This window comes from Mytilus trossulus, unplaced genomic scaffold, assembly GCF_036588685.1.
Source record: "Mytilus trossulus isolate FHL-02 unplaced genomic scaffold, PNRI_Mtr1.1.1.hap1 h1tg000373l__unscaffolded, whole genome shotgun sequence".
In the NCBI taxonomy this organism is placed as follows: Eukaryota; Metazoa; Mollusca; class Bivalvia; order Mytilida; family Mytilidae; genus Mytilus; species Mytilus trossulus.
This window is the reverse complement of record NW_026963340.1, coordinates 427,439-453,135: the sequence shown is the minus strand read 5'-3', so window position 1 is coordinate 453,135 and position 25,697 is coordinate 427,439. Positions and strand designations below refer to the sequence as shown.

The 25,697-nt window shown below is 32.9% G+C and overlaps 1 protein-coding gene across 1 annotated transcript; it reads left to right on the top strand.

The window, feature by feature from the left end:
* The first annotated feature begins 5,434 nt into the window (after nucleotides 1–5,434).
* Nucleotides 5,435–23,087, top strand: LOC134701915 (uncharacterized). Its single transcript, XM_063563023.1, has 4 exons — nucleotides 5,435–5,550; nucleotides 6,508–6,766; nucleotides 19,832–20,047; nucleotides 22,774–23,087. The coding sequence occupies exons 2-4, from the start codon at nucleotides 6,541–6,543 to the stop codon at nucleotides 23,022–23,024; spliced, it is 693 nt and encodes a 230-aa protein (XP_063419093.1). The 5' UTR covers nucleotides 5,435–5,550; nucleotides 6,508–6,540; the 3' UTR covers nucleotides 23,025–23,087.
* Nucleotides 23,088–25,697: the final 2,610 nt, after the last annotated feature.

Below are 25,697 nucleotides of genomic sequence, written 5' to 3'. Positions count from 1 at the left end.
TGCCATTGGTATAACAGTACAACATAAGAAAAGAACTATAAAAATCAGTTGAAAAAGGCTTAACTCATATGAAAATAAAAGGGGACGTGACCGGGTACTTATACATCCCGACACAAAAAGACACAATGAACAGATCTAAGAGTACTCGCAGTTATCTGACAGCTAGTTCAAAGCCACTAACAACTAATAAAAAAATAATGCCTCTTTGACTAAACACTCAATCCGTACATATCCAACATACAATGGATTTAGTGTAAAGACATCATAAACAGCCAGAGAAAAACATGACCTTGTGCAATGCCAAGTTACAGGTATCGACAGATTGTAGATACTAAGTACATGAAAATGTATATGTATAGATCTATAACATACGAGTAATATTTAGTTAGCTTTAAATCTACTGATAAAAAAATCAATATTTATGCCAATAAAAACAATATTCAATGATCTTATTACAGTGTTGAATAGGTAAACTTTTAGAATAAATTTATAGGAGCAACAAGTTTACATGGATCATTTCTAAATTTCCGGGCAAGGTTAACAACATTTCCGTAAAAATGAGGATGTGCTATCCCGTTTTTCGAACTGCAGCCATTTTTTCTATCGCGAAAATTAGCGCAACTTCTGAAAGGCGGGCTATAGTACGAGTCACATTGTCTGAGATTTGCTTCCCGACTGTTTTGTCGCGCCAAAACCGCCTTGACGTTTCATACGTGTGACGTTGCAAAACGTGTGCTTCTCAGAAAAACGGCAACGCATTTCCCGTCTTCTATCATATTTCCCGCGTGAACGTAGCCGTAAGACGGAAATATGGTACCTCATATAAATTAAAGCCATGATGTTAACGATTTCTGCTATAAATTTTCGTTTAATATTGATTAAATATGATTTACTCGATTAAGCAGTAAGATGCAAGTTGTTTTATCCCTAAAAAGAACAGAAAATGTGCATGATGAACAAAGGTTATACACAAAGGTTTTACCAATTTTGAAAGATTTTCAATAATTTATAAATTAATTGTAAAGAATATGTACTGTGTAATGGACATGTGTCTGGTAATTATATTTCATCAATTTCATTTGTTGTTTCTCTTTTTTTTTGTTTAATTTAAAAAATAAACATGATTAGAAATTTATTTCCCGGAAAAAGTAGTTCATTTGGGTTTCTCTAATACGTTGTAAAAGTATTGTGTGTCAATACACAAAAAAAAATTAACAGTACTTTATTTTGTATGTATGTGTTACTTGGTGCAGATTGCAAACAATGTTTTTACTAAAGAGATTATGTATTGGTCTGACCAATGTTTGAAACAACTAGAGATCCATGCATCAATATTTTAGTACTTCCCTTGGGCAGTTTCAGGTTGTCGAGAATATCTTGGCATTCCCCGTCTCCTTACACATAGTATTGTTCAATTTGAGAAAGGAGGTTTGATTAAGAATTTTGTCCTGCATTTTCCTAGTTGTAATCTCTGTCCTGTCTTTTTTTTTTATTTCTTCACTACTCGGACTATTCGGTCCTGCTTTTCGATAAGTTAAGCTTATCCTGACTTTTATTTTTTACATAAACTACCATCCTGTCTTTTTTTTTTATAGCAAAGTAGCTCATCCTGCGTTTTTTACTCAAACCTATTGTTTTCAAATTTCATCCTTTTATCCTAATCCCCCCCCCCCTTTTCGTAAAAAAAACCCCTATAATAGCTCCCCCAAGATATGTGTCTGCCTTTCTGTAGGCTATATATGTAGGCAATATTATGTCGATTTTTTTTATTCCTAAATTATTGGTTTATCTCTCTTGGAGCGACGCAACGCCAAAAATTAACATTTTGACAAAAAAAAACATGAAAAACTGTGCCGTCGTCATTTTTATTACATAACGTCAAGTTATCATGATACGAATTTAGAAAGATAACTTTTAAAAGTGTTGTGTGTGCATGATGATTATGTGTTTTGTATTGATAGGTTATTTTTATCATAAGAGTTTGGATAGAGGTCCTTCATTTATCAATTTTGTTGTGTATTACCAGTATTCTTTATTTATATTTCAGCACCACATTATTTTTTATTATTTGGTGGTTTTTTTTGCCTTTTATTCTGCAATTTTTGCCCATTATTCTATATTCCGTGCCAGTATTCTTTATTCTTTATATTTCAGCACCGCATTATTCTCTATTCAATTTTTTTTGCCTTTTGTTCTGCAATTTTGCCCATTATTCTATATTCCGTAAGCCCCAAACCCTCTTTTATGGACACGCATTTTAAAATAAATCATGTATTATAAGTTGTTATAATTTTATATGTTCATTATCAATATACAGGTTTAAAACAATTACTAATTCAGACGAAAAATACATTGTAGGTAAATGAACGCAAAAAAAGTATTTACACAAAGAATATCAAATACTATAGCTCTCCTAAATGCAAGTTTTGTCTCAAGTGGCGGATCAAGAACTTTTATTAAGTGGGGCCCACTGACTGCCTAAGAAGGGGTCCGCTTCCGACACGCTCGCTTCAGTGATTCATATTACACTAACAAAAAAAAATACCTCAAAAAGGAGGGACAGGCCCCTGCCCCACCCCTAAAGCCGCACTAGTAGCACAGTTTTAAGCAAAGATAGCGAGTCAGGAGAGCTCTTACATTTTTTTGATTAAAATCATCAAATAAAGAACTTTTCTCCATGAATTAACTATAACTCTCGAAACAAAAAAAGCTTTGCATTATGCATGTAAAGTTAATTACTAGGTAACCAATCTTTAAAATCTCTTAGTCTAGACTTACTTGAAGGTTATCTGTTTTAATTATTTTTCCGTTCTTATATAAGATGTGGCCACTTTTTAAAAAATAAGTAACTTTAGCAGCGAAACATGTAATAGCTTGTTAAAGTTCACGTTCTGTCCAAATGCTTCTGCAATTAAGACAAAAAACAAGAATGTGTCCAGAGTATATCCCACTAGCACTATCATTTTCAATGTTCAGTTGACCGTGAAATTTGGGTCAAAGTTCTAATGTCACACAGCGAAATGGCAGAAGATTTGCGTAAAAATATGGAACATTTCAGCGCCGATATTAAGGACATTTCAGCGAAAATAAAAATGAGCTGACTATGCGGTAAGGGTTTTGCTCATTGTTAAATGTAGTACGGTGACCTATTGTCTGTATAGGACCCAGCCGTTATTGAAACTCTTGACAAGACCTAATATTTATATATTCCAAAGGCATCATGACTGGATATTTTACGGAGGGTACCAACCTACCTAAATCTCAACTTCATAAAGATTATAACTCGTCTAAACATCAACCCAACAATGTTAGATCTGTAAATTTGCTTTCGCAAATTTTTGTTTTTCCCTCGCCGGGATTCGAACCCATACTACTGTAATATCGTGACACCCAATCGCCTGCACTGCAGCCGTCCCGCTAGACCACACGACCACCTTGGCTCTACAAAAATTGAGCTTACGGTGGCCGTATGTTACCTTTCCTAGTCAGTTTTAATCTAGCGGCGTACTACAGTACATGTTATATAAGGCATGGAGATGTTATTGTTACAGATCAGCTCAATTATGTATATAGTAAAGGATCCTACAAATTAATGTAAGATACAGTCACAGAAAATAATTATATTCATAAGTACGTCTGAGTCAGTGACAACTCTACAACAGATTGATCCATCGGATCGCCATCAATGATTGTGATACATGGCTGTGTACATAATGTATATACAACTCGTCTAAACATATATATATGAGGGTATTTTTTAAATGGCCTTCCAAGTACCGTTTCGATCCCTAACAGCACTGAGGAGACAGTTATTGTCGAAATCCGGATCTGGTGTACTAAAAAAATATTGACACCGTATGTTTGTGGCATAACATCGTTGCCACAAGTTGTTTTTTTTTCTGTTTAATATTAAATTTATATTAAGATCCATTTTTTACATCTTGTGATCAATTTTATTTGGCAATCGCCAATTGCAGTCAGCAGGGTTAAAGAACATCAGTTGTTCGACCTGTTAGTCAAATGCGTTTTGTTTGAATATATTTTTTTACTTTTTTGGTCTTTTGGAAAATGTTGTTTGTGTTGTTTTTAGACCCTTCTACAACAAAATTTGTTTTACATGCACGTGTATAAAAATTGCGGTTTTTATCCAATTAGTTTTCAATTTAGACTCGTATAAATATATTAACTGTACACAACAACTCTAAACATCAACCAAACAATTTAAGATCTGTTAATTTGCTTTCGCAAATTTTTTGTTCTCCCTCGCCGGGATTCGAACCAATGCTACTGAGATATCGTGACACTAAATCGCCTGCACTGCAGCCGTCCCGATAGACCACACGGCCACCGGGGCTTCACAATAATAAATTTTCAGTGGCCGTGTGCTATCTTTCCTCGCCAGTTTTTTTAATCTAGCGGCGTACTACAGCACATGATTTATAAGTCATGGAGATGTTATTTTTACAGATCAGCTCGATTATCTACATGTATTCGATAAATAGATCTGTTGTAGAGATGTCACTGACTCAGACGTACTTATAAATATAATTATTTTCTGTGACTGTATCTTGCATTAATTTGTAGGATCCTTTACTATAGATAAAAAAATAATAATAAAATAGCAAAAAAAGGCAAACTTAAAACACATTAACAAAAGTTTTTCAGAGTGTTCGTCTTTAAATAAAATCTGTGTTGTTACTTCGTTACCGAACCATTTCCTTTTTTTAGTGTTAGGTTAAAGTACGAAATCTGTAGAGTTATTACGATTGCAGTATGAAGACGTCACATCTTATTATTACTATTTAGTCTAAAAACTGCCAAATGTCCTTTGGAATTCCAGGTTTTGTTTATAATAAAAACGGACAATACTATTTGGTATGCCTATGTCTTATCGTAATTTATATTATTTTATCCATCTATATCATGTTTGTTTTCAGACGTCACGCAAATAAATTTATCAGCCCTTTTATATGAATTACAAAAAAAAAAATAAGTTAGTATTACGAATCGGTTTCTCGTAAGCAAGAGGAACACAATACACCACAATAGATATTTACAAAAATAAAAGAATAACAGAATAGTATATTAAATATAAAATATTTAAATATTAAATATATGATTTTTATTTTTTTCATATAAAAAAATTGGTAAAATTTAATTCTTATCTAAACGAAAAGTTGATTCCATATAAAGTTCAGCATACACGACTACATGCAGTTACTTTGCCGTGTCCTTTCTTTTTAACAGTTATCTTATAAAGTAATAAAAACTTCATTTATTTAGTTTACGTATTCAAGTTTTTTGTTCGAGGGCCTCAATGAAAATTGTACTTATTCTGATTAAGTTTCTCTCTTTAAATAAGGAATTCATTATTATTATTACTTTATTCCCGCCATAATCTTCATTTTCGTGCCGTCTTTAGACGTTTTCAGTACCCGTCTATATTGTGACGTTAACAATGGACCATTGACGTTCTACACAATAAACAACATTAGTATGTATAAGCCATAAATGTCCCTTTGGCAGCAAGAGGGCTAGACGAACGTCAAGGTAAGATTGTAGACTTGTATGCTCGGTGTCATTTTATTTTCTAGAGAACTTTCAATAACAGGTATTAAAATATACTTTAAATCGTTCGAATTAGTTGCTTAATACACATGCAGCTTTTTGATTGATATTTTGCGTAACAGACTAAAAAATGGACTAAGAAAAAAAAAGAAACATGCCATTTATATATTTTTTATAACAAAAAAAAAGATAATAATAAGTTAATGAAATATAATTAACTTGCGTCATTTTGAAGAAACACTAACAAGTTTTCTCTTTATTTAAAACAATAGTGCAGAGTTCCGGACAATTTAAGCAGGACGAGTAAACATGTACACAGTCAAAGTTAACTTGTCATGCAGTACCGTGTATGACCAACTCTTGTATTTATGATCAACCGAGACACCTCCGTCGCATTGAATAAATTAAACGTCAAATGAAGTCTTGGGGATAATTTTCAATTCCAAGTGCTATTCGGAGCTGGGCGACAGTTTCCGGTGGATTTTGGCTATTTCTGAAACGTCGTCCAAGTTCGTTTAAAAGATATTCGATTGGCGATGCATCTGGAGATATTGCTGATCATGACAACACACGAATCAATTTTTTAAAGCGACCTTTAACAATTTATAAACAATATGACATAATGATCATATAGTTATTTCTCTTTACATGTAACTATTTGAATAAATGCGTGTTTGTTAAAAAATTAGAAAATGGACATTACGACTAAGAACTTTTATAAATGAGTAAATTTGACTAGTTTTAATATTGAGAGTTTTAATTTTTATATATGTTTGGTTTTATTTTTAATGAAAAACCAATGTGCAAATGGAAGTTATTAACGACCTTCTCAGACTGGCTATACAGCCCTTGCACGGTCGGTTTAAAACCAATGTAACGTTTCTTTTTGGCCTATAGTATAGTATAATATCTTATATCCAATGTTTCTTTTTTTTACAGCTCAAATATTTACTGTTGGCTGTTAGCGAAAGTATGGAATTTGGTAAAATGCTTTACTATGTTACTGGTTTGATATTGGGATCCATTGTGTTGTCGTCTGCATGCAAACTTTCCATTGCCGATACAAACGGGAGACTGGTCACTAATCAAATGCTTGCAAATAGAATCCTGACAATAGAGACCGCGATGAAAGAAAAACTTAAAAGCCATGTAGACATGCTCAAAACAATTATGGAAAAGTCGTCAAATGATCATGAAGGTATGGAAAAATGAAATATGAGTCGACTGTCGTTTGTCTAAATTTACTTTCAGAAATTCAGCATCGTGTATTAAATCAATGATTTCTTTTTTACTCGGATATTTTTTTATTGACTCACAATTTGGTAGTTTCATTGAAGAAAGGAAATTAATCAAAGTCTAAAAAATCAGTTTTGCCATACAACGAAGGACGTATATTAGATGTTAGTGATACATGTACGTCCTTGGTCATACCTGGAACATACATATTATAGTCACAGCCCATACACAAAAAAATGGTTGTTGGTAGTAGATTTATCACAATCTTTTTATTCTATTGTTGAGATATCGGTATATTTTTTGTGTTTTATAGACACTTTTCTACGTTTATAGAAGAGTGTATGTTTTCTTTACTATATACCTTTTTATTTTGGTTATTGTGCGATCCCTATATAGAATAAAATACTTTAGACATTACAGTTATGTACCTTTACTGTCTATGAAGAAATAACAACAAAAACTGTTATATATACGGTCAATATTTAAAAAAAAAAATACTAAGTAGCTACAGAACTGATTTATATCAAATAAATACCATAAGATGTTGAAATTTTGAAGGTTTTATTGTTTATTTGGCCATTATATTATGCATGCTCACTCTAATTTTCTGACGAGATGAACACAAAGAAAAATATTTTTTGAAAAGTTTGCTATGTATTCTAATCAAATTAAAATCGTAAAAAAATGCATTTGTGATTAACCCATCAGATAATGAAAACGAAACACACGTAAATTATGGCCAAATAAACAATATAAGTGAGACATTTCTTGATATCTATTTTATAAGAATCGCTCATACAGTTACTTGGTAATATTGTTTTTGAAAAATATCGATTGAAGTTGAAACGTAAGACATTTATTTTATAGTGAGAACTCACTTTTGTCCCACGAGTGTATATATTCTAACACTGTTGAATGTAATTTTCAGACCTATATACATATTTTTATTAACCAGTTATCTCTAGCACACTGATATCCAATGGGCATATATACATGTTAATTACACCTTATATAAGAATGCCAGCTTTTGATTGGCTGATAGCCAGTGTATTTTTCGCATATTCTAACATTTTTTCCTCATTTCAAACTAATCTGTCTGTTTTTCATCACTGCCGGTGAATAGGCCTCAAATACCATGGTATTAGCCATTTTGGATATTCCTTTTTACCCTCGCGAGCATCTTCCCGTCATTTTTTCGGATATGACGTTACATAAATACAGCGCGAACGCGTAAACGTACCTGTATAGTTCCCGCGGTATATTTTATGACAGTACTTGTCCTCAAATCATTATTTCCTTTTCCTAGTACAGAGAGTGTAAATTAAAATTTATTCGGTGTAATTAAACAGATATATCATGTTATGGAGGGGTATTTGCAAAAAATACAAGACTTGGGACAAATTTCCCTTGCCTAGCGGCTCGGGAAATTTAAGTCCCTCGACTTGTATTTTTCGCAAATACCCCTCCATAACATGATATATATGTTCAATATATACAATATATGTACATTGTCTGAAAATATTTAAAGTATTTGTATGAGCTTTAGAAACAGGACTAAAATTATAAAATTATACATAGCGGGTTATTTTAACGGCACTTCTAACAGAAACTTCGAATAGCCCCGAGCCACCTTTACCATGATTAAAATCATGACTTTAACTCTGCCAGTTCAAACCTACTGTTGGAATTTGCTATATAAAAAGAGCAAATGTCCTATAAAAAGCACACACGTCCCGTGCCGCTATATACACGCATGTGTGTCACCGTACGACCTTCAACAATGAGCAAAGCCCATACCATAGAGTCAGCTATAAAAGGCCCCCATATCACAAATGTTAAACAATTCAAACGAAAACAAAAGCGGCCTAATTAAGGCACACAAAAATAGACGAAAAACAAATTTGTGACATAAAAAAAAAAACGACAACCACCACTAAATTACAGGCTCCTAATTTGGGGCACATACACATACAGGATATTAAACGTACTGGCGGGATCACAATATTGAATTTGATAATTTAATGTTGGAGTGTTTGGTAACCCGTTGTAAGACAACCAGAAGGAACAAAAATGACACTCATCAAGTCTTGCCTTCAACAAAAGGACAAACTTAATATGAAAAGGTTACTATAGAAAACTTGTTTGTACAAGTATTCAATTTGGGTTTCGAACTGTTTCACTCCAAAAGCTGGATTAGAGTTGCCTATGGTATAGATTTGAATTCTAGCTGAGAAAAAAACGCACGGTGACCCAATCTTTCCTTTTAATATTCTCAAAGCATTTTCTAAAATCTGTCTTCTCGTATTTTATTTTTGAATCAATCATTTAGTTTAGCTACTAATCACATAATGATGATTTTTTTCCTGTATAATGCATACAAAATAACCTTTATGTTTTTTACATAAATAAGGCCGTTGGTTGTCTCGCTTGAATTGTTTTACATTGTCTTATCGGGGCCTTTTTATAGCTGACTATATGCGGTATGGGCTTTGCTCATTGTTGAAGGCCGTACGGTGACCTATAATTGTTAATGTTTGTGTCATTCTGGTCTTTTGTGGATAGTTGTCTCATTTGCAATCATACCACATCTTCTTTTTTATATTTAGCTTTAAAAAATGCGCGGTGACTTCTCATTTTTATTATATTTTTGAACATATATCAATAGATACTACGTTTAGGAAAAGTATGAACAAATTATATCATTTTTAATTTAGACTCCTTTATTTATTTGTTCAGTGTATATTCATTTGTTTGTGTTATCGTGTCTTTCGATTGAGTTAAGTATGTTCGCTACTCTGTTTCAAAATAAAAAAACTGTTGTAAGGACTGTTATAATTTGAAGGATTAGAAATAAAGGAACTAAAAAACCTGAAAAAAATAGGGGTCCGTTTGCTTGTTTTAGAGATATAAGCCATTGAAAATTTGGCGGGAAATGATTCTCTCTAGACTTTTCACACATTTAACATTGGCACAATTTTTCTTTCAAAAATAATGAAAAAAAATAATATGGCTGTTAAACTATCTGTAATATAATTATGAAGATAAAAGTAGGGGTAAGTGGGCAATTTTTTAAATGGCACTACATGGATAAAACCGGAGGAATCCGAATATCTGGCAAAAATTCAAAAAGCAAGAGGAGCGAACAACCTTAAAGGGAAAATTCACGATTTGTTACTTATGGTTTAAATATGTTCATTATGACATAATATATATATTCACAAAGTTTTATCGCTATATGTAAAGTAATAAAGGAGAAATTCAATATTTAATGAAAAAATATTAACTACTTCCTGTAGGTCGTGACGTTTTCTCCTGGTTTTTGCATGCCGGGATTTAAAAAACAATCATTAAAAGTCTTGGTTTTTAATCATATTTTAACGTAATCGTAAGCGCGCCGATGACTTATGCTTTATCTAATAACCATCCGATAATCAGAAGATAAAACGCACATACGTTCAATTGTACATATTCATGAGATAAATTTTCTATGTTAAACGTATATATTCGAATTATTTTTGTAGACAACTCAAAAAGTTATAAATTGATTTTTAATTAATGTATTTTCGGACTGATAAGGTGAACAAAGTAAAGTACAATAATCTGTAAAGACAATATGTTGGTGTACTCTTATTGACCTTTTACTATCTCTGCTATGACTTGGTTGTTACGATGTGTGTATTCACGGTTATGTAGGAATACTCGTAGATGGCTTGTTGAAAGGTAAATTGTTATTTGCACTTCGGTATTTAACCACGCCTCTCGGGCACACCTTGCCAGGTGTGACTGTCTGTTCGGATCAGTGAATTATAAGACAAGGGGAGCATCCAATACACATATTTAAAATATATATTCAAGTTGGTGACAAATAAAAATTGATCGCCGTGGAATTATTTAATTATGTTTGGTGCTATTATTTATTTGAATTCAAATAAGTTAATTTACTAAGAAATAAACAGTTTTTGGTTAAAGACGGGAAACTTAATTCATATGTCCGATTGAAATGATGTACACCTTTTGTCCTTGATTGATGTCTAATAAAAAGGAGAACTGAGAAATTATAAATAGCTTTACCAAAGTATTTTTATTTGTCTTTATTAGGCAAATAAATGAATGAGAACACTTAGATTTAGACTTTCTAAAAGCCACGTACAAATTAATAACTGGAACTCACTGAAGATAACTCTACCGAAACGGAATATAATATGAACGAATAAAGAAAAAATACTTTTTGTACTTGAGAAGTCTTAAAACATTGACAGCAAATTTAAGGTCTTCTTGGAATGGAATCGAAAAATTACGAATAGATATTCTTTATCAAGTGTGAAAAACGTCAACCAAATTTAATCATAATCGGGGACGTCCTTATTAAAGTAGTCTTCGTCTCACAACGTATAATACTTAATAACTATTTGACCAAAGATGTTTAAAAACAAAAGACAACGAATTTAATGTCATCTTTCCCTATTTTTGAATGTAATTATAAGTCTGTTCAACTGGCAAGAATACCCCTAAAGCGGACAAATATCTGACAAGCAGTTTATTCTTTAAATTTGCTGTCATTGAATATCAAGAAAGAAAATAAATCCCGAAAATGATTTGAAACTTTAATACTCAATAGCTTTCCTAGAAAATATTCACATCCCTCGGGGATTATTAGTGTACGTCCAGTTGCATATGTCGGAACAGTTGTGGTGATGACGAATTTCTTTCTTTATTCGAGAACAATCTAATTGATATATAAATCTGTGATTTTACTATGTTCATAACTTCGAGGAACCAAAGCAAGTTATAGATCGACCTGTATTTAAATCAAATTGGTCCTCTTCTTCTTCTTCTTCTTTTGGTATACAATAGTCTATCGAATTGGATGATTACATACTGTTGGTATACGTGGACTAGTCTATTTACAAAACTTTTACCCCAATTTGCACAAAATGTATGTTTCTTTCTTATTTTCAATGTATACATGTATATATTTTAAATTGCGCTGTAGTTCCGTAACTTTCTATCCGGGCGTATAAACGAATCGTCGACAAGTGCGCACATTTTTTTAATCAACATTTCTGGAATGATCCAACTATGTCCTTTACTATTGACAACGAGTAAATATTACATTGTCCCGCGCAGAGACATATAATACAATTATATGTCTCTGATTTTCCCCAAATTAACCCTTGGAAAAAATACGTATATTTGTATATCTTCAATTTTTTTTTTTTTTTTTTTTGGTATCATTTTTTTTTATTTTATAAATAATATTCTTTACAGCAGAAATTTTATTTATAAACAAGCGTATGAGTTAAGTAATGACTAGTATATTATATCACTTTCGGAAACGCAAGACAGAGATGTATATTATACATGCACCTGATAGTTCAAAATGGAAAGTTATAAGTTATCGGCCGTGTACACTGATCAATACCTACAGAAGTGAAACGATGCATGAACTTGCAGGCCCGACAGGAAATCGCTTGAATACCTGGTCGTGTCACCTTACACCCCTCACAATACCTTTGGGAGTAATACCTTAAGCCATGCGGGTGATCAGTGGAGCGAAGATCCTAATTTATTTGAATAAAGTATATTACTTTAAAGAATTATGAACGAATTAGATTTTCGAAAACAATTTTCACGGAACTCTTATTTATGATTTGAACTTTGACTTTTTAACTAATTCCAATATTAACAGTTTAAAAATAACAGACTATATGGTTATTAAAAATATAAGAACACTTTCCGAATCAAGTTAGTTAGTCAGATAAAATAACCATACGATTGACAAGATATCGACACGTAATTACGACAACATCGGTTACTGTAGTTTTGTTTCTTTATGGTTTATAGACATATCGTGATTTTTATTTGGACAAGATAACAAAATGGCGGAACGCAAAGAACTGATACTCAAAATTTAAAATCGATGGTGATCTCTTATCTAGCGGAATAAAACTTTAATATTTATAAATTTGAGCATTTTCATACAGAATGGACATAATATGAATTTTTGATTTTTTTGCGAAGTTTCCCTTTAAGGGCATAGTTTAAACATATTTATTTATAGTTGATTGGGAAACAAGTTTTGCAACTTAAAATAACCCCTTTCCACTTGAAACGAAAGATGAAGTCCAAATTGATACAGCCACCTTCCTATTTTAGTTGTGGGGATAGAAAACTTAATATCTTTCATACACGTTTGAGAAATATGTGCAGTTCTTTAATTTCAGATTTACATCGTGTTAATATTAAACCAAGTCCCGCATGCAGCTGTGGCCACCCTGTTGAGGATAGTATACACTATTTTGTAGAGTGCGCTTTTCACAACGAAGCAAGCGAAATACTGTTTTCAAAATTAGAAAGTTATACTATATCCATTGAGCCTCTATTAGCTGGTGACGGTGACCTTTATTTTCAGCAAAACAAAGACATGTTTGAGTCCGTACAATCTTATATCAGAATAACACAAAGATTTAAAACAATCACTTAACATTCTAAATTTCTACTTTACAACCTTTCACTCCAGTCTAGTTGTTTCATTATTATTCCTTATTATATTGTATTTTTTTTTCTTTTTATTTCTAATTTTTGTTTGAAGTATGTATTACATGCATTACTACTATGTTTTTGTTCGCCATTATCTAATGTACTTTGCGCTTATATTTATATTGGAAGAGGACGTCTCTAATGTTGTTTTAACTTGTGTCCAATCCCTTTTGCTACTTTTGCAAATAAATTATATTTAAACTAAATCCACTTTGCGGGTGCGAGTGCTGCTTTGTAGTGGCATTAGCCTACTCTTTTTCAAAAACTACAAGAGTACGATACATATAGAATAATGCATGCTGTATCATCACGAGAAACCAATATCAGTCCCAAGGTAAAAAAATATTGAGTAATTTTCATGGGTTTTTTTCTCGTTCGTGTTGTCTTTCTTCGGAACATTGAATCTGACGTCATAGTACAAGCTTTCCTTGCTGGCGAACTCTTTGAAAAAAATCGCATATTGGACGTTTGCAACCCACATTTAAATTTCCAAGAATAACAGCTATATTCAACTTCTTTTATATCCGGTAATACAAGTCGAAGAGATTATTACATAGAGAATAATACATGGCAAAATCCGTATCATATGTCGTATCATCCCGAGACATCAATATCAGCCCGAGGGCCCTTATGCCCGAGGGATGATATTGGTCGAGGGTGATACGGCATGTGATACGGATTTTGCCATATATTATACGCTTTATCATATATTTCAACAGAAGAGTTTTATATTATATGAACTGTTTTCTGATCCATAGCACTGGGTTACCTTCAGTTCTGCTTTTGTCATGTTTCAAAGCTTTAAAATAACTGCTCAATTATTTATACGAAGCACCTTTTTTTCTATGAGGTTACCTTACAATCTGTTGTTTTGAAATATTTTGTTTATTATTGTATTATTGAGTGTTTTGTATTTTTTATAGTTGCATTTAGTGTGCCAAAAAAATTGTTGTAAAAACTTGATGTTCGTTACATACCAAACAATGACGTCATTAAAAAATTGACCTATTTTTTTTTTTATTTTTTTTTTCAAATTTTTTTTTTTTTTTTTTTTTAATATTAAAAAATTTTAATAGAAAAAAAATTCTTCAGCAAAAAAAACCCCAAAAAAAACTGACTTAAGTTAAAAAAAAAAAAAAAAAAAAAGGGGGATGCGATACGGGTTTTACCATGCGATACGGGGTATGCGATACGGGGTATGCGATACAGGGTAGGTGATACAGACTGGAAAAAAGAACCTTTATTAGATATACAAAATAGCTGTATTTTGTACTAAATATATGATAAAAATGCATATATCAGTATCAGATCTCATGATGTTTTTGCCGCATAATATCAACCTTCAGAAATACCTTCCGTCTGAATGAAAAGTTGTTTGACATAACCCTTTTACGCCGCTTTTGTTAGGAAGGTCTGTTTTGTCCTCTGTCCTGTAGCTAAATTAATAAAATAAAAATGAAATGAAAGATGGCACTGGCTAACTTACAGACTATTCAACCATAGCAGACAAGATGTGTGGGTTTTTTTTTCGCGTCAATTTCAGAAGTTTACCCAAACGCACTCATTCGCTACTGTTGACAGACGGGCAGACATAGCAATGGTCGGACTTCTTTATACCATTATTTTTAATGGCTGAGACGAACGTATCAAAATTTCATCTAATTAGTGTATTCCTTTTTTCCTGAATATTTAAGATCTACGTTGTGACGTTACGCGCGATGTTCGTACATGTAAGCGTAACATAACGTCGCGAATATTTCGTAACGTTCAAACCAAAACTTCGACTGAAACGTTGGTTTTAAGCATGTGCGACATTCTTGTAAGACTCCGCAAAATCGACGGTGCGTTTTTTAAAACTACTTATCGAAAATTGATGTACTTTAGATTTTTGAAAAGTTAAGAAAAATAACATTTTAAAAAATAATAAAATTCTACCATTATAAGAGCTCTGATAAGCAAACAATTGATGTAAATTTGAGTTGAGTTCGTTTTTACGTCTAAAAATGGCGGTGCGACAACCTTGTAAGCCTTTGAAAAATCGCTCATAAATTACCATATATATATTTTTTTAGGATATTTGTCTTTAAATTCATAAAATTAAGCAAAATAACATTGATGTAGTAAATACAAATAATAACCTTTTTCCTTTTAGATAAATGTTTTTGATTCTCAAATTTGGAATACCAGTTGTTTTCCTCCCGTGGGACAGATTTGCCCTTGTAGTATGGAACACTTTATTTTTTCTATGACGTCATCAAAACGTCATAAAGAAATGCATAAAAAATTAAGGAACCTTTTTGTTAAATAATAGAAAAATTAACAAATGTTCCAAGACATTAAGTATGGATAATATTTTTTGCTTTAAAAAATAGTGTTCAGATTGTGTCTGCCAAACACACACTCCTTACTGACTTTTACACTGAAGAGTTCTGCAAGGGGAATTAACTCTTGTATAAAATGAGGGAAATTGGGGGAATCCAATGTTTTTAAATAAGCATAGACCCCACCAATTTTTGTCTTGAAATATGTAGTTTTATATTTTTTCTTCCAAATGGGAAAAAGAATTAATTCTTCTGATTTTGACAAAATATTTTTTTTTGTGTTCAAAATTAGGTCAGCTAGACCGAATCTAGGTCATATTACTTCGTTTCATATAAAGTTTTCTTTCTCCAAATTTAAGAATTATTTGGATATCACTCTTATAAATGGAACCAGTAATGGAGATTTATTTATTAGAGAAAGAATGAAAATACATCTTTGTAGTAAGTTAGCTATCTTTTATAAGGAATTGTGGAGTAAGGAAAATTTGCATGCCGTATCCATGTTAACCAAAACATTTCAATGAATCAAAGTTATGTTTTTTAACATATATTAGGAGGTCCTTCAAATTTATGTTGAAATTCAAAACATATGCAACCATGCATTTCCAGCTAATTTTGGTCATTACAGATAATTGCTTTTAAATAGTTTAGACGAAAATCACAGTTTAATCGTTACAATAAATGAAATATGTTACGCGGGACAGCCTAAAAATAGCCGTTTTTTCAAAACTGAAGCTTGTCGCATGCAGCATAAAACATAGTTTCAACAAATATTTTTCTTTTTTATTTAAAAAAAAAAATTTTGTTCAAAATGCGTACAATAGCAATGAATATGATATCACAAAATAAAATATTTTGGACTTGCATCATGTCAACTACACCGATTTTCCAATGAGGTACGAACATCGCGCGTAACGTCTATACATTGTTGTACGTCATTTGATTAGATGATAATTTTTCGTTGAAAACTACAAAGTAAGATTCCTCAAAACCGAATAAAATATTAAGAATCTAAATTGCTTATTTTGGAAATTAAAACAAAAGAAAGTTGTTGCCGGCATTGAAAATAGAAATTTGATTTTCAATCTTTCCGGTCATTTTAGCTTATGGAAAGTGAGAAATTATATGTTGGATATTATACTTGGAGCAATGGTTTTTGTCATAAGTTAAATTTACTACAGACTCAATATACAATTTAGTTTTAAACACCGAAAATTTTGATTTTAATTCACATTCGCTGGGTTTTAATTATATCAATTTATTTTGCCTTACAACTAATTTCCTACTGCATGTAGGGTAAAACTTTGGTTGGCTTTCTTGCTTTGTTTGTATAAATGTTTATTCAAGCTTTGTTATTAAGATTGACATCTTTATATATAGGTATGTAAACCTATATATATATGATTTTCAAATTATCCCAATATAATTGTACAAAATATACAAACAAAGCAAGCAAGCTAACCAAAGTGTTGCTCTACATGCAGTAGGAAATTAGCTGTATAAAGCTCCAGTGATATTAGACGAAATTTTTATCATTTCTCCTTCTTGACACAATGAACCAGTGTCATAGTTTTATTTTTACATTAAAATTTTGTCAAATAAGCAGTATGAATCAATTTTAACTTGTCTTCATTGCAAGATCGAACATTATTTTACGAGAATCATCAAAAAATAAGTTACATGCCTACGTTGCCACGTTGTCAAAATTTCAACAAAAAAATATTTATCGGCCTTACCTTCTGAATACTCAATTTGGAAAATCACATAAATTCAAATTTCAAAAGTAAGACATTAAAATTTACCAGTGTAAAGTTACACTGACGTACACGATTTGCGCAGATTAAAAAGTTGATCTTTAATTTGCTCCTATTTGATTCCTTTAATTCCGCCAATTATATTTGTTATCACTAGCCTTCATCAAAAACTACCTTGACCAAAACTTTAACTTGAAACGGGACAGACGAACGGACGCACAGACAAGAAAACATAATGCCCATAATGGGGCATAATAAACGGGGCATACAAACAAATGTCACCTCATAATTAACATGTACACAATCGGGGCAAACGAAAGACAAAATATGCGCAAGTGAAAGAAAAAATGGAATGCGGATCGGCGCAAATGCATAGAGTCGAGTTCAAAATTCATAGTTTATTATTTTTATTTGAACGAAGATTTAATATGGTGAGGTATCTTTTGTGTCCACTTGATATCAGCGCGACTCTTAATTCCTCTTTTTCTTGGAAGACGTATTTTAAACAGATGTTTTTGCGACAAATACAAGTCTTGAAAATGAAAATGAATTTCCCTCGCCTTACGGTTCGCAAAATTTAACATTCTCTCGACTGGTATTTTTCGAAAATATCCCTCATGATATATCTGTTTGAAATACCTCGGTCGGCAGAGAGGGTTAAAAAGGCATATCCTTTTAGCATATACCCCGGCGGCGTTAAAAAATGAACGATATTCATTTGATAACAGTAAATTATTGAAAAATACACCGGCTGTCAACTAAATCAAAACCAAGGATTCTTACATAAGGTATAATTATCATGAAGAGAACACTTTGTTGGAATCCGTGAAAACGCGAAATATTACGTTAAAATTGACGTTTTTTCATTGCTAGAAACAACGTCATAAAGGATTTATTTCAATTCAAAGTTGCGTTAGTTGATGCGCATAATAGTTATCAAAGGTACCAGGATTATGATTTAGTACGCCAGACGCGCGTTTCGTCTACATAAGACTCATCAGTGACGCTCATATCAAAATATTCATAAAGCCAAACAAGTACAAAGTTGAAGAGCATTGATGATCCAAAATTCCAAAAAAATTGTGCATGAACAATAGGCTGTTGTGTCTACTAGGTTCATCATAACAAATGAATCCATTTGTCCGTATTTTCACTTCAACTACTCTGTGCAGGTAAGTCTGTACACAGAGTATTTTTAGGTGAAAATACGGCCATATATATGTGTCCATTTTTTATTGTGAGCCTTAAGGGCATACGATACAGTTTTGATCCTGTATTTACAAGTTCATGAAAATTTGCTTATAGGCTATTTTTTACCTGATTAAATCAAATATGTAATAAAAAATATACCTTCATGTGCTACTTTTTGAGTAAAATTAGGTCGAAATTTTGTATATTTCCTAAAAATTCAGATTTGTGGCCGTAATTTCTTTTTCGAAAGAAAGACATAACATTTTTGTTATAAAAGATAAACACAAATAGTTTTTTGTTAAATAATCGGTAATTTCTGTATTTTATAAATATCCTAAAAAAATATGCAATTTTTTATTCAGAAATAACTCATATTTATCAAATGTTTATGAATTGAGGAAAAAACGTCATTTTTTACCTCATGTTTATCAAAATTAAAAAAAAATCTCTATTTACAGTTTTATAAAATTTGGGTCACATAATCTCCCTGCAAAATGAAACAAAATGCCGTTTTGAAAGACAGGGGTCCATGAACTCGTTTTCAAATTATATCAGTTTGAATGATAAAAATCGGTCGAAAAATGCATCTTTTCCCGATATGTCACAGTTTGACGTCGCGAAAATAACAAATTACGTTAGCAACGTCATTACCTTCCCTGTAACTGTATCGTATGCCCTTAAAACAACAGTTATAAATTGATTTTCAGAACGTGTAACTTTGCACATTTATATTTTCTTTTCTGAGCAATTTATTCACAATGAATTACATTTTTATTATTATTACATTGGTTGCAATAAATTACATTGATTTCCCAGTTAAATAAAAACCGATAATTTCACATGTGAAATAAACGTGGTTAGGTCACTCTATGACGTCATACAACAAAAGGCGTTGTCAAGACATCGATAACAGCGGACCAAAACAAATTGTGAATGCGTCGAAAGAAAGATTTAGTTCCCAACATGTTTTACATTAATTTCTTTAAAAAAAAGCCATTTGCCAATGTAATAAAAAGAATAACTTTTTAAAGAATTCAAATATCGAAAAATATTCAACTCGTGATCGACCAACACTGATAGTTAGCTCATGCGCTACGCGCATTCGAGAATTAATGTGCTGTTCGGTCACTCGTTGAATATTTTTCGATATTTGAATTCTTCCATTAGTTATTCTATAAATAATGCGAGCAAATAAACGTGTTTTTATTCTTTTTTTTTTAGATCCACTTCCACATGATATGTGTTTGGAAGATGTGGCGCTCCGGAAAATGTCAGGTCAGAGTTCAAGATTTTACCATTTTACCCCCAGCCTTGGGAATGACGGCAATACCAATACATTTTTCCATACGTCTCTTCAAAGGAATCCATATTGGTGGGTAGACCTCGGATCTTTCTACAAAATTCATCATGTTGAAATTTGGAATAGAGTATCTGCCGGTAAGTAAATGAATCCCTGATGTTTGAAAAACTCTACAAATCAGGAATAAGAAATATAGATTAAGGTTCGTATATGTACCGGCCGTATATTTAGAATAATGTTCAATGATCATGTTATCTGAATATCAATCTGATTAAAATTCAGATCATTCGTAACCCGCTTACGATCATGACAATAGTGATTCAATGTTATAGCTAGGAAGGAATGTTCCGTTTGCACTAATGCCGGCGTCACACATTAGCGTAAAGACCGACGTGCACAAGACGTTCAGAAAAAAAATACTAAGTCACGCATGAGGAACGCTTAACCATTGTTTGACGCGCGTTGCACAAGTTTGCAGTACGTCGAAATAGTGATATGCGCTTGATAAACTCTATAAAAACAAGAAATTCATATGCAGCATAAAAAGTTTGAACAATTTCTAGCGTTTGTCAAGCGTTAACCTGTTCTCAATATGCACGTAGTACATACGTTTCAATCGCGTTGGAAAACGGTACAGATAAGTTCGTTCAATATCAAGTCTTTCGATTTATTACTTAGACGTATGCGGGGCGTGATGTAACATACGCTTGGCATAGTTTCAGCGCTCCGTGAACATATTAAACGCATCCGTGGCATATAAAAAACGCATCTTTACATTCAACGAAACTTGTTTTGATATTTAAATGACATATGTCCTTGAATTTTTTTTATGCAAGTACATGTATAAAACAGTATAAAGATTGGGGAGTGTTCAGATTGGCACCAGTTATACTGGATGGCCTGGAGATAACTCAGGAGGGCATGTATGCAAGCCCGATGGCTTTCTTGTTCTCGACGTTCTCGTCATCCCACGGTCCAGGCCACGACTTAGGAATTATTAACCTCTGCATCTTCCTTGGGATGGCATTTTGAAACGAATTATATGAACAAAGGCAACACAAGACCATTTGCATCCAGAAGTAGTACAAACAGCCCATAATTACACGTCCCACACAAGTCGAAAACACGGATACTCGTCCAAGGTACAACCATGCATAACGCGTCTCAAATATGCACAGAGGACGTTTGTTTCTTCGTAGCGTGCAGTTCATCTACGTTAGACTAAGTCCCGGTACACAATAGGTTCGCGCATGATGAACACTTAGTCATTGTTTGACGCGCGTTGCATAAGTTTGAAATACGTCAAAATACAATGATATGCGCTTGATAAACGCTATAAAAACAAGAAATTCATATGCAGCATAAAAATTTTGAACAAGTTCTAGCGTTTTTCAGGCGTTAACCTGTTCTCAACATGCACGTAGTACATACGTTTCAAGCGCGTTAAAGAACGGTACAGATAAGTTCGTTCAGTATCAAGAACTTTCGATTTATTACTCAGACGTATGCGGGGCATGTTTGTAACATACGCTTGGCATAGTTTCAGCGCTCCATGAACAGATTAAACGCATCCGTGGCATATCAAAAACGCATCTTTACATTCAACGAAACTTGTTTTGATATTTAATTGGCATATGTCCTTGAATTTGTATATGCTAGTACATGAATAAAACGGTATAAAGGTTGAGCAGTGTTCAGATTGGCACCAGTTATACTGGATGGCCTGGGGAGAAATCAGGAGGGCATATATGCAAGCCCGATGGCTTTCTTGTTCTCGACGTTCTCGTCATCCCACGGTCCAGGCCACGACTAATGATTTATTAACCTCTGCATCATCCTTTATATAGCATTTCGAAACGAATTATATGCACAAAGGCAACACAAGACCATGTGCATCCAGAAGTCGTACAAACACCCCATAATTACACGTCCCACACAAGCCGAAAACACGGATAATCGTCCAAGGTACGACCATGCATAACGCGTCTCAATTATGCACAAAGGACGTTTTTTCTTCGTATGAAATTTGAAAAAAATAGGCAGGAGAGGAGTTTTGAGTAAAAAAAAAAGTCAGGATGAGACATTTGCAATAAACAAGTCAGGATGACGATTTATGCAAAAAAAAGTCAGGATAAACTTAAAAAAAAGCAGGACCGGAAAGAGTGAAAAATAAAAAGGCAGGACAGAGATTACAACTAAAAAAATGCAGGACAAAATTTTCCATCCTATGTTGTCATCAATGTTGATTTTCCTTCTATCTTTTCTTGTATAATGGGAAGAAGGCATAAGAGATTGGACAATCAAGTATGGACCGGACAACAACAGATATGGGAACCTGGAAACTAGACATAAAAATTTGGATATACTGACTTTATTTTTATTTAATACACGTGAGAAAAATTACTCGTTTAACACAGTCTTTTCATCCGATACTGAAGAAAAGTGGGGATCGAACTAGGAATCTTTGTGATAGTAGTGGATACGCTAAACACTACACCACGACTTTTGAATGTTACGTAAAAGGTTCAAATTTCTTTTCTTCATTTGTACGATCATTGGTGTTCCGAGTTGTTTCGGACTATATTTTTGTATAATAAGATTTATTAAATAAAATCTTACAAAGCAGCCATAATTATAATTAAATGTGAATTTTTGGATTTTCGTTGCTTTTTGTTTAAACAAACTACTACCTAAATCTGCATGAAATTGAAATTGATACATAAAAAAAATCTGTCTTGCATGTATTGTTGGAATGCCAGGCATATAGTGATATTCGGAAAATTTGTTCTTTTTTGCAGGACTTCCCTTTTAATGAAGGAACTGGTCATCGGCAGTTTAAAAAATAATATTATTTTCGTTTTAGGTAATAGACTCCGTGCATTGACTATTTCGGTTGGTCCAACTTTAGCAAAGGCACGGTCGAGATGTGCTTATTATAGAGGCCCGGCTAAAAATGGACAGCATCTTATTTTGAAGTGCAGCAATAAAACTCCTAAAGGACGGGTAGTCAAGCTTTCTATAAGCACCTGGAAGAACTACATGCATTTAGCGGAAGTTAAGGTGTTTGCATATAAAAAGAATTGTTTGCCAAAAGAGGAATCATTTATGCTCTGATATCAAGTATTATGATACTTTTTTTGTTGCTACCATTATCTTATTAAAGATTAATATGCTCTTTTTCGTTTGTTTTTTTATTAACTTAGAGAATGCACAAATCCTTTGAATAACCATGCAGGAGTCGGTTTCCCAAAAAAAAACTAACTATCGATTAGGATTGATCGTAAGTCATGAACAAATCAGCATATTTACGATAAATCTTGTTGGGTTTTTTTTTTCGTGAAACCGACTACAGGTTTCAATACAACATTAGATTGTATGGCCGGGCGCTGCCATTTTATGAGCCTATTTTGGTCTTACAAGTATAGCTAATCCTGATTGGTTGATATATGCACCCGTTTTTTTTTTTTTTTTTTTTTTTTTATTAGAGGCTTTGCATTCTGCATTATACCAAAGGCCGAATGAATTATTTTTTTTAGTCCTAGCGGAACTAAGATGTCTTTAAAGCGCTAGTTTTAAGCACAAAATTGATAGGCATGGGAGATACATTTTTTTGTGAGAACAAATTACGCTAAGAAAAGCAAAAAATACTGTCCTGATAACTTTTCTTTGATTCTAGCAAGCTTTAAAAAAGTTCTAAAGACTGTATCTCGAAAGAGGCTATCTTTGTCGCCTTTGGGGAAGTTAATAGTTTAATTCAATCTAAGGGGACTTTCTATACTAACGGGTCTCTGCTGATTTTATTTCAATCAAACACTCTCTAGTTACGATTATCTCCTGTTTTATTACTACCGGAATAACGTTTTATCATCCCGATTTTTTCGACGGCTTTTTACACTAAACGCTAATCTAATAGCATATGATGAAAATATGGTGATGAATTAATCACGAAAAAAAAAATCCAACGTCTTATGACATTTCTGTTTGTGCATATTATGATTAATAGTGCTACATACTAGTACATCATAAAATTGCTTCAGGAAATTTGGAGATGGGGAAAATACGAACTATGTTAGAATTCAGAAAACTCCAGGAACTAAGAATGTCGAAAAATATGGGAATGAGAGAAGAGACAACTATAAAGGAAGTTATGAGATATGGAAGTAATTTTCGGGCGAAACGCGCGGGTCAGATTTGTGATTAATTATAAAAAAGAAGATGGTGTATGATGCCAATAAGACAACTCTCCAAAAGAGAAATGACACAGACATTAACATTTATAGGTCCCCGTACGGTCAATGAGAAAAGCCCATATCGCATAGTCAGCTACTAGTATTATAAAAGGCCCAAACATGACACTTGTAAAACAATTTCAAGTCTGTTGAAACGGAAAATTTTGTTCATTTTGCGCAGAATTTTAGTACTAGTATACACGTTTAGTTAATAGCACGCTCCCGATCTCCCTTTTTCAAAATGCCTGGACCTATCCCTGAATATAATAAAAAGGGGACCCAAAACTGGGAGGGGTGGGGTCACATCTGGCGTGCTGCTTGAATTTAAAAAATGATCCCCATTCATATATTGCCGAAATCCAGCAACCGGATCAATGTAATGACTTTTAAATTTAAATAGATATTTTTTGTAGGTTTCGTGGGTATATTTGAAATACGATTCAAACGTTTAACTAATTACATATTTTGTATACAGAGATTGGCGAAATCATGAAATCAATTATCCACGAATATGCAAGTGTTCAGCAATCCACGAAATAAATGAATCCATAGTAACCAACAGCCACCCCCATGGTATAAGGTTTTTGACAGGGAAGGTTTATTCGCCCTTTTTATTGATTATGTCGAGTAAAATTGAGAATGGAAATGGGGGAATGTATCAAAGAGACAACAACCCGACCATAGAAAAAACAACAGCAGAAGGTCACGAACAGGTCTTCAATGTAACGAGAAATTCCCGCACCGGGAGGCGTCGTTCAGCTGGCCCCTATATACTAGTGATATTGAACGCCATACTAATTTCCAAATTGTACACAAGAAACTAAAATTAAAATAATACAAGACTAACAAAGACCAGTGGCTCCTGACTTGGGACAGGCGCAAAAATGCGGCGGGGTTATACATGTTTATGAGATATCAACCCTCCCCCAATACCTCTAGTCAATGTAGAAAAGTAAACGCATAACATTAGGTACATTTAAAATTCAATTCAAGAGAAGTCCGAGTCTGATGTCAGAAGATGTAACCAAAGAAAATAAACAAAATGACAATTATACATAAATAACAACAAACTACTAGCAGTTAACTGACATGCCAGCTCCAGACTTTAATTAAACTGATTGAAAGATTATGATTTCATCATATGAATATCAGGCACAATCCTTCCCGTTAGGGGTTTAGTATCATACCATCATAGCATATATGAGAAGAACATAACCCGTGTCATGCCAACAACTGTTTTTTTAATAAATGTGTTTAGTTCCGATGCAAAGACCCTATAAGTGAATCAATATTAACGCCAAAATATGCAATATTTAATGACCTGACAAGAGTATCGTAACTATATCCCTTCTTAATAAGTCTACTTAAAGGTTTTGTTAGTTTCTGTGGTGAATACTGACATTTTTGTGCTTTATAAAGATTATTTCCATAAAAAATACATATAGCATATTAAAATGTTGTATACGGGCCATTCTTTATGAGCAATGAACTGAAATGATTGCAATTATGGGATATTGGTTATACCCCCCCCCCCCCCTTTCCTAAACCCTAAAAACAA